The following is an 11,413-nucleotide window of genomic DNA, read 5'->3' on the forward strand; positions in this document are numbered from 1 at the left end:
ATCCAGAAAATGAGTCCCATTGCTTATGGATATGTTAGAATAAACATTATTATATAATCAATGGATAATCAGTTCCAATTTCTTTTTAACTATATGAATAGAAAATATGTAAAATTAAGCCAAAATATTGTTATTTTAATTTCATTTTTCCGAAAAATATAAATAAAACACACAGTCATAAAAATTGACGAACCTAAAATTCTTATTTGAAAATGTGAATAAGTTGATTACCTTTGATAATTTTTACTTTTAACACATAATATCTAATTTCAAAAATTCTTTTGACTGCCAATGCATATGTTATTACTCATGATACACGTGTCAATAATTACTTATACTTTTACCCCAAGTTTAATTTGACCAATCCATGTAATTTTTTTACTATTTAATTTGGGTTGTATTTATTTACAAAAGCCAGATACTGAAATAGAAACATAAAAACATATAATTGTATTTGACAAATAAAATATAGATAAAAATATTATATTTAAAAATATTAAATTAGTGTATTTTGTATTATTTTTAATAAAAATTTTATCACAAAATTAAATACAACAACATTAAATTATATATCTCTATCTTTTATATCTTATCTGATATGTTATTCGAAACAAAAGTAACTTTATATACTCATACTTAACTCCATGGCTTCATTTCACATTACCTTTTTTTTGTAATTATAGTAATATTTATTTTCCTTTTTTTTTTCAAATACTACATTCCATATAGATCATCATTTATACTTAAATCCTGACTTCAACTAGTCGGTCCCTTAGCTTAGTCCCCTTCCTTTGCTACTCATTGCTATTATAATTAATCAAGTTCTTTTGTATAAAGTATAGTAACTAGCTAGTATAGTAGAAGCTACCGAAATTGAAAAGCTTTTCCCACCAATCATTCACCAGTGCTACCCCATTCCACACCGTTAAAAACACGTTACACCCAATACTTTTATTGCTTGTGCACAAAATCAACCACACTCACTCTCACTAGTCACTACTAGCTACTTCACTATCATAGTGAGTATATTCTATTCATAGTGTGATAAAAATGGATACGCTGTTTAGGCTAGATCCACCGTCCCTAAACTCCACAACAACATCATCAGCCAACTCTCATCAAAATTATTATTATTATTATGACCAACACCAACTAGAGGAAGAAGCTGAAGAAGAATGCTTCAACTTTTTCATGGATGAAGAAGACCTATCCTCTTCTTCTTCAAAGCAACAAGAACAATATTACCCTTATTATAACCAATTACAACCCCACTACCATTTATTATCATCCACTACCACTACTCATCATGATTTATCGTCAACATCATTCTTACCACCCACTCCACCACCATCAGATTTCAACTTTGAATTCTCATCAGGCTCGTGGGCACCCAACATCCTCCTCGACACCGCACGTGCCATCGCTGACAACAACACCACGCGACTGCATCAACTCCTATGGATGCTCAACGAGCTAAGCTCTCCATACGGCGACACAAACCAAAAACTCGCCGCGTATTTTCTTCAAGCCTTGTTCAGCCGCATAACCACCGTCGGCGAACGAACCTACCGAACCTTAACGTTAGCTTCGGACAAGACTTGCTGTTTCGAGTCCACCAGAAAGACGGTTCTCAAGTTCCAGGAGGTTAGTCCCTGGACCACGTTTGGACACGTGGCGTCCAATGGCGCCATCTTAGAGGCTCTCGATGGGGAGCTCAACTTGCACATTGTGGATTTCAGCAACACGTACTGCACACAGTGGCCAACGCTTCTTGAAGCCTTGGCCACTCGTAGCGACGACACCCCGAACCTCCGCTTAACCACCGTCGTCACCACCAGACCTGGTGACTCTGGCGACGCTGTTCAGAGGGTCATGAAGGAAATAGGTGATCAACCAAAAAGCAAAATTATAAGCATTCATGATTATTTTATTTTCTAGTGTTTTTCTTTCTTCTCTAAATTTGTGTCATCATCATTCACTTTTGCACGAACCAACTTATGAATCATCTTCTCTTCTTTTACTGTTCCAACCACCTTCTTTACAATAATTTGAGAAATAATTATAAACATATCGCATCCGTAAAAAAGAGTACATATATGTTAGTTAGAACTTAAAGTAGTTAGCTTTGATTGATTGATTGAAGATCTTATATTTTATATTGAAGTTTATGAATTAACAGTGTAAAAATCTTTTCTTTTGTCTGAATCTATCTAGCAGTATGGTATAATTTTTTTCAAAAGTAATAGGTACACATTAAAATGAGTAATCATGTAAATATATTTGTAATTTAACTTTATTTTTTTAATTTATATTCTATATTGATGGTTAATTTTAGGTGTACATCTAAGTATACTCGAATTCTTTTTAATTTAAAGTAAATCAAAACTAAATCCATATTATTATTGCTATCTAAATCATGATTATGATTGCTTTATGAATAGGTACAAGGATGGAGAAATTTGCGAGGCTAATGGGAGTTCCGTTCAAATTCAACGTCGTTTGCCACGTCGGCGATCTCTCCAATCTCAACTTCGGCGATTTGGACATCAAGAACGAGGAGGCCTTAGCCATCAACTGCGTGAACACGCTCCACGCGATCACACCCGTCGGGAACCACCGTGACACGTTGATATCATCGCTGGCGAGGCTAAACCCTCGGATCGTGACGGTGGTGGAAGAAGAAGCGGATCTGGACGTTGGCGTCGAAGGCCAGGAGTTCCTTAAAGGGTTCGAGGAATGCGTGAAGTGGTTTAGGGTTTACATGGAGGCGCTGGATGAGAGCTTTACAAGGACGAGTGGGGAGAGGCTGATGCTGGAAAGGGCGGCGGGGAGGGCGATTGTGGACCTGGTGGCGTGTACGGCGGCGGAATCGGTGGAGCGGAGGGAGACGGCCGTGAAATGGTCGCAGAAAATGAGGGAAGGTGGAAGGTTGAATAGGATGCCGTTTAGCGAGGAGGTGTGTGATGACGTCAGAGCATTGTTGAGAAGGTATAGGGAAGGGTGGTCGATGGCACAGTGTTCCGATAACGGAGTATTTCTTTGTTGGAAGGACCAGCCGGTGGTGTGGGCCAGTGCATGGAAGCCGTAGAAGCAAGAGGAGAACGAACGTAAGAGAAAGAGAGAGAGAGAGAGAAAGAGATCTTTGTTGTGTTTTTGGCACGTGCGTATGAGTTTTTTTTTCCTCCATCAGTATTGGTTTTTAATCTTTTTATCATTATATGTTTAATAATAATAGGAGTTCGGCTTGTGTTACAAAGGGACTAAGTAAGTAAAAACAATCTTTGTTGACATATTTTGTGATTGACTTTGGCTGTTTTTTATTTTTATATTTTAACCAAGGAATAGATGTGGTTTTTGGATATTATTTGTAATAACTGTATGTATAAAGTTATTGATTAATTAATTGATTGCTTATGTATTTTAAATTGAGTTTAATTTTAATGTAACCATAATATAAAAAGTTTTACAAAATTATTTAATTATGTTTATTTTTTGGGATGATATTTATATTATAAAAGTTATTTACATATATTTAAAATATCTTTTTCTAAAGATATTTCTTAGTAATTAAAATTTAACATATTTAATCGATTAAATCTTATATTAGTTTTGTCAAATTTAGACGAGATAAATTGATTTGACTAAAAAATTGGTAAATTAAACTTTGAATTAGTCTAAATTAATATTTTTTTAAAAAAATGACCACAATACTTCTATTATAGAAAAAATTAAAATATATCTATTATATATATTAATTTTGAGAATTCGAAATCATAATCCTTCTCTTCTCTTTATGCCATTATAGGGTTAGGATTTAAGATTTTTAAAATTAATATATATATAATAGAAGTATTTTAGTTTGTGGCCATTTTTTAAGTTTGGACAGATTGATCTCTTTGTTATTTTAAAAAAATAATTTATTTTATTTATACGAATTTTTTATTAAACTATATTATAATAAAATTCTATAAAGACTTATTTATTCAACACATATTAAAAATTTGAGTTAGAAAACAATAGAAAAATTGGATCACTAATAAAAATAACTCTCAACATCTTTTAGGAATAAAAATTTATTAAAAAACTAAAATATCCTATCTAAAATTCCTTTATGACTAATCTGAATGTTTGTTCAAAAGTATACATACAAGTGCAAAATCTCCCCCTACTTGCTCCATTTCCAAAGCAAGGAAAAAGTGAGAATAATTAAAAGCAAGTGGAGAAAGAACAATATCATAGAAGGGATGTGGTGTCACATGTATATATATATATTAGCAGGGTTTAAAGTGTTGTAAAATAAATAAATAAATAAATAATAAAATAAAAATATTAAAATATAAATAAAATCATCTTTCATTTTCTTTTGTTTATTGCATTTGCATACTTTTATTCATTGCATTTTGGTTTTGTTTTTTTATAGCTTGTTCTTCTTTTCCTTTCTAAGTTAATAAAAAATTAAACCCTCTTTTATTGAGAAATTGAGTCACCTAAGTATTAATGGTATCCAACTCATTCCTCATCCTTATCACAATATTTTTATTGGATGGCTATTTAGGATTATACCTCGTTAAAACCTTACTAAAGAAAAATTTAATAGAAAAAAAATTTTAATAAAAGAAAAATAGTACCATATCATATCCTTCGCAATGGGAACTGTCTCATTAAACACCTTGTCAAGAAAAATCAAATAGAAAAAAAATCCGACCAAGGAAAAAAAGTACAGTCTCCCCTCTCTTGCCAATATTATTTTATATCTCAAAATCGACGTATCCCAATTTGATGTACTAATTTTTCAAAGGAGGATTTTAGAAGTGATTTTGTAAATAAATCTACCAGATTATCACTTGAGCGGATCTATTAGACATCAATTGTTTCTTGATTTTGAAGGTCATGAGTGAAGAAGAATTTGATAGAAATATGCTTTATTCTATCACTTTTGATATATCTACCTTTAAGTTGAGCAATGCATATTATATTATCTTCAAACAGAACAGTTAGAGCTATCTTATGATCAATCAGTCCACATGATGACAGAATGTATTGGATCAAACTCCTGAGCCAAAAATACTCACGACTAGTTTCATGTATCGCTAATATTTTAGTATGATTAGAGGATGTTGCTGCAATCGTCTGTCTCATGGACCTCTATGATATAGCAATGCATATTGTATTATCTTCAAACAGAACAGTTGGAGCTATCTTATAATCAATCAGTCCACATGATGACAGAATGTATTGGATCAAACTCTTGAGCCAAAAACACTCACGACTAGTTTCATGTATCGTTAGTATTTTAGTATGATTAGAGGATGTTGCTGCAATCGTCTGTCTCGTGAACCTCTATGATATAGCTATACCACCATATGTGATTGTTTGAGATCTCCTTTTATGTGGATCAAATAAGTATCCTGTATTTGCATAGTCAACTAGTTGTGACTTGGATCCATATGGATAAAACAATCTCATATCAACCGTTCCATGAAGATATCAAAAGATTTGTTTGATTCTATTCCAATGTTTGATCTTCGGGTTGGAGAGAAACTATACCTTGCAAATGAATTCATAACAAATGATATATCGAGTCGTGTATTATTATCAAGATATATTAGTGCCCCAATGACACTAAGATATGATACTTTAAAACCAAGGATATCTTCATTTTCTTCTTTAGGATGGAATTGATCATTTTCCACATCCAAAAATCTTATGATCATTAAGCTACTTAATAGATGTGATTTATTCATATAAAATCTCTTCAAGATCTTTTCTATGTATGTTATTTGATGAATAAAGATTCTATTTTTTGTATGCTCAATCTGCAGGTCAAAACAAAATTTAGTCTTTTCAAGATCTTTTATCTCAAACTCTTCTTTTAGAGCTTTTATAATTGTTGGAATTTCTTCAGGGATTCTAATGATATTTAAATCATCAACATACATAGCAATTATAATGAATCCAAATGCATATTTCTTTATGAAAACACATGTGCAGATATCATCATTCTTAAATATGTTTTTGGCCAGATATTCAGTAAAACGATTATACCACATTCGTCTAGATTGCTTTAAATCATATAAAGATCTTTGCAATTTGACTGAGTATAACACCTGCGAATATTTATTAGATGGTTTAGATATCTTTAATCTTTCAAGGACTTTCATATAGATCTCAAGATTCAATGATCCATATAATAAGTTGTTATCATATCCATTTGTTGCATATATGTAATTTATAATATGTGGATAAATTGACCAAATAACATAAGTGGAGAAAGAACAATATCGTAGAAAGGGTATGGTGTCACATGGATATATATTGAATTCAAAGTGTTGTAAAATAAATAAATAAAAAAGAGATAATAAAATAAAAATAACGAAATATAAATAGAAGATTCTAATATTAGTATTCACCAATATTATTATCTCACTATAATAAAAATAATTCATATATTGATATTGTATATATTACAGCATAAGTATATGAAAAGAGAAAAAAACAAGTGTTTTATATTCGTATTGTTGTATTTATTATTAAAAGTATTTATACACACACTAACTTTTGATTTTTTAAACTTCACTAATAAAAAATTAAACCATTTTTTATTAAAAAACTAAACCGTCCGAATATTAACGAGCATCTAATTCATTCCTCCTCCTTATCACAGTTTAAAGATCGTTTCTGTTTATTAAATTATGGTTCATAATTTTTTATGGTTGAATAAATAAACATTTTTATTATTATAATTTATTTTATATATACATAAGAATTTTACATATCTACTTAATTATATATTATCGTGTAAAATGAATTATAATGTATTAAAATTAAATTGTTATTTTATTATATATAAAAGATTATTCCAGTATTCCTACTAGCAACGAATTAATTACCTAGCTTATACAATTTCCTTTATTTATTTAGCTTTTGGCGTAGTGATGAAGCTTAATATCAGCATTCATATGTAAACGGATGATCATATTCCCTCAAATTTAAGTTTTGGTTAGCGTGGTTTAATCTTTTATACAAATAAGCATATCGTTTACCAGTCACAAAAAATGATAAGCATATTGACTTAATTAGTTAAGAGATGCATGCCACTTTGCGCGGTTGACTATTAGGAAGTAAATAAAATTGTCATACTGTCCCAACTAATTCTCATGTATTTTCTCAATATTAAATATATTTTTTAATATTATTAGTAGTAGTTAATTAGTCTTGGCCTACCATAATTGACTTAATAACTTCTTTTTACTAATGGGTTCAGAATCCAATTAAGTTGGGATTGATTTTGGTTTGTGAATAACTAATAACAAACATGACATCATCGTGCATAATACAAATTCAACAAACAATTTTCATTTGGAGATCGTAAGCCACACGACAACCAGCGGCTTATATATATTAGGTTAAACTAACATGTATGACCGTCAAAATGAATATCTAATTTTTTTTTGTTTAAACTGAATTTCTAACTTTAAAGGCTGGTAGAAATTTTTTAATTGTTTAAAATATTAATAATTTGTTTTATTCGGCAAAGTGATAAAAATTAAATGTTCTTTAAAAAATTAACATTTGGCATATATAAAAAACAGATTTGTTACACATTCAAGCAACATTACTATCTAAGTCTAATCAAATAAATTCAACACCAACAACAACTGCTTTCATTAAAAAGAGCGTGATTACACGTGCACACCAAGTCATTTACGTTCACGCGCTAAGTTATCGTCATCGTCGTCGTCTTCTTCTTCGCGTTCCTCCTCCTCCTCTTTTTTTTCTCTTTTTCTTTCTCTTTCTCCTTCTCCTTCTCCTTCATAATGATTGAGACACATAAACTCAGTTTGAAAATAAGCACACAAATAAGATTAAATCGTGAATAGAAATACATTCAAAATCAATTTTAGATCGGATAAGATCATCAACATGGAAAAAATTCAATAATAACAATAAGAATAATGCAATAACGATAACGATGATATGTATAAAAAGAAGACGACAATGACCATAATGATGATTGTGATGATGATGGAGGAGAAGGATGAAACGGAAGAAAGAAAAAAAATTCCAATAAAAAAAAAAGAAAGAAGAGAATGAAGTAGTGGTGTTGGTGACGACAATAATAAAAAAGAAGATAACGTAAGATGAAAAAAAAGAAAAAAAAAATATGATGTAAATTATTTGGATGAACTTAAATATTAAAATTATTTGAATGTGAACAACAATTCTATAAAAAATTTACTTGTTGATTGATTCTTAAAAAATTTCTCGATTTGTATTTATATATCATTAGTGTATCAATAGATATGATATCTATTTTTTTTTTAATGTGGACGTAAATAATAAATTTAGAATTAATTAACTTCATAAGATTATACAAATTCCGACACTTTTTAACTGCAGTTTTTAACAACCGCTTCTAAATGACAGTCTAGAAGAAGTTAGCACAACGGACATGACATGTTACAAAATCCATTTCGTTTTACAATAGTAGAATAATCAAATCTATAATAAATCATTAATCAAAATTATTTACAATAATAAAATAAAAAATTACAAGATACTAAATTCGAATGTATACAATGATTAATTGGTGATAGATTTTTTGAGGACAGGAATAATATAGTAGAAAAGAGAGAGAAAACCTTAATAAGAAAAAAACATTGTTATTAGTTTATTACTTTACCTACTAAAATTAATTTATAGTAAACAATAATTATTTGTAACATTTTTTCCCCATAGTTACATGTAATTGATATAACTTTACTATTTATTTATACTTTAGTCAAAAAATATAGTCAAATTCAAAATAATAAAAATTCACTTAATAAAAATGGTTTCATTTATTTCTATCCGATTTCATAAAAATTGGACGCAATAACAATCAACTTAACTCTATTTATCTGAATAAGATGAATCTTAACTAACTCCTACTTACGTAGAAAAGATATTTTAACAACTTTTTTAACAAAAAGAAATGGTTATCCACTATCAAAAATAAAATTACTCTAAAAGGTGATTATCAATTCTACTACAAAGATATTAATATCCTCGGATATATTGAAAATCCAATTTATTAAAAATTTGTCTAAAACTTTTACTAACTTAAGTATCGAAGTCTTTTACAGGTACCATCTCTCATCTCCTCACGAGAATTTCGGATGACGGCACCTCGACACCAACACAAATCGGACATTACTTCAGAAAAAATTTGGACCTCACGTTCAAGCCAAAATCATCGTTTCAAATAACATTCGAAACACTATTTTTTTTGGGTAATGGATTATATGGATAGCATGATGCATTTAAATTTCAAATACCTATTTTGCCCAAAAAGAAAAACACTAAAAAAATATTAATAAGCATTTCAGTTTTACAAATATTAATGATAATAATATTTCTATAAAAAAAGAAAATCATTTTGATTTCTCATATTTGTTTCGACTAGTAAGTAATAAAAGATCAGAGAACATGAATTTCTTATACGCATTATAAATATATTTTGGTTCATGAGAGCATTTAATTTTTTTTCTTACTAGATAGGATTTAATTATTCTTTTCTTAATAGAAAATGACAAAAAGAAAAAATATTAATTCCCCAATTAAAAGTAGCTTGATCATTAACGATTGGAGAAGAATTATCCAAATTATTGTATGTTTTAGGTTTTGTTAGTGTTCACAAGTGGTTACCTGAGCAAAATGTTGAGTGAAAGGGATGGTAAAGCTTTTTAAATCTGTGTGTAGAAATATTTACAAGAAACTTTAACGCTGTCGACGAAGTAAATGTTTTAAATGTTTTTAGGATTAGATTGCACCTTGAGCGTGCATTGAGCGTTCTATTTATAATATTTGGTGAAAATTGGGAAGAAATTTTGTGGAATTCGTGCCAGATCTTCCAAGGATTGGCATGCCCCAGGCACGACATTCTTGAGTTGATTTCAACTTGTAAACCCATCTCAAGAGTTAGAGGGTAACAGGTAACCAAGAATAATTTTTATAAATCATTTTCAGTTGTTAGTTGTTAAGCCACTATCAGTTGTTGAAATAACATTTTTAAAAGAGAGCAACGGATTTTTTCCTTTAATTATTTGCAATTGCTTTTTATAATGTAATTTTTTCATATTCATTTAGTTTCAAAAAGTTTCCTTTTACCTTGGTTTATTTCTCCTACATTTATGTGCTATGGGAATCAATCAATAGAAATGGCTAAACGATCATAAGATGATTAATGGCCTTAGTGCACAGCACACCATGTTTGAAATTGTCTTCTATAATTCTATTTTAATGACCCAAAAAGCGTTTCCCTTTTTCTTTTTAATTTTTTTAAAATTCTTCCCATTCCCTTAGTCTAAAGTCTATCGTCTTTATATATGTCACACATTTTAGCTTTTACCGTTTCTATGCCCCCCCACAAAACACACAACTTTTTCATGAAGGGAAGTGCTTCATCAAGAGGCAGCTTTTGCCCATGAATTGAAAGCCAATCAATTTGAAAGTACACAAAACAATCAAAAGGGGAAAAAATAATTAATAGTGGGTTCATCTTTTTATGGTTGCACATCTCAAACTTCTCATGGGGTGCTTGCCCCTTCTATTTGACATATCATTACTCTTCCCTTTTTGCAAAAATTTTCCTCTTCGAGTTAAAAACAATTATGATGAGTGGCTATTGGTTTTTTCTTTTATGTCAAACGATTCAATTTCGCTGATAGATAGAAACAAATATAATTTAAAAAATATTACATGAATACTCAAATGAGCTATCTGTATAAAAATAAAAAATATCATAGTTATATTTATGATTAAAATTAATAGAAAATATAATCAACCTATAGTTACATTTATAATAACACTTAATATAAAAATAGTAAAACTTGATTCACATTAATAATCTAATTAGAATCAAATTTATAATCAAAATACAAATAAAAGTATAAAAATACCTACGGCGGCAAGTCGGCAACTTATATGTTTGCACGCATTGTTCAAAAGTTTAATTATTCTAAAAAAATTTGATTATTCTAATAGGAACTTACTCTATTGAAAAAACTTGTGAAACATGCATAAATATACATAAATACATATACATGATGGCTAAATTAGAAGCTATGCTTTGTTAATTAATAATGTACTTTATGAATCTTAATTTGGCCGATGATCATCTTTCGGATCCTATCAACATTAGGCAGCAGCAATCGTAAATTAATTTTCCAGCATGATCAATAATGGACAGCCACTGGTCGGTTGCTTTGTGTATTAGGGTTCTTTAAGGAGAGATTGATCATTCATGCATGCATGTTGGCCCATACCACCTTTCTTCTTTTCTTCTATATGCATATTTTAAAGCTTGATGCTTATTCCCACACATATTGTAAGCGTGCAAAGATATAGAGAGAGAAAGAGAGAAATTAACAAT

General features: G+C 29.8%; 1 protein-coding gene across 1 annotated transcript; it reads left to right on the forward strand.

Annotated features, from left to right (window-relative positions):
* Positions 1-947: 947 nt before the first annotated feature.
* On the forward strand, positions 948-3,292 carry LOC107481205 (protein SHORT-ROOT-like). Its single transcript, XM_016101428.3, has 2 exons — positions 948-1,885; positions 2,442-3,292. Exons 1-2 carry the CDS (start codon positions 1,051-1,053, stop codon positions 3,086-3,088), a joined length of 1,482 nt encoding a protein of 493 aa, XP_015956914.1. The 5' UTR covers positions 948-1,050; the 3' UTR covers positions 3,089-3,292.
* The last annotated feature ends 8,121 nt before the right edge of the window (positions 3,293-11,413 follow it).

The sequence above is a fragment of the Arachis duranensis genome, chromosome 1 (genome assembly GCF_000817695.3).
Source record: "Arachis duranensis cultivar V14167 chromosome 1, aradu.V14167.gnm2.J7QH, whole genome shotgun sequence".
Classification (NCBI taxonomy): domain Eukaryota; kingdom Viridiplantae; phylum Streptophyta; class Magnoliopsida; order Fabales; family Fabaceae; genus Arachis; species Arachis duranensis.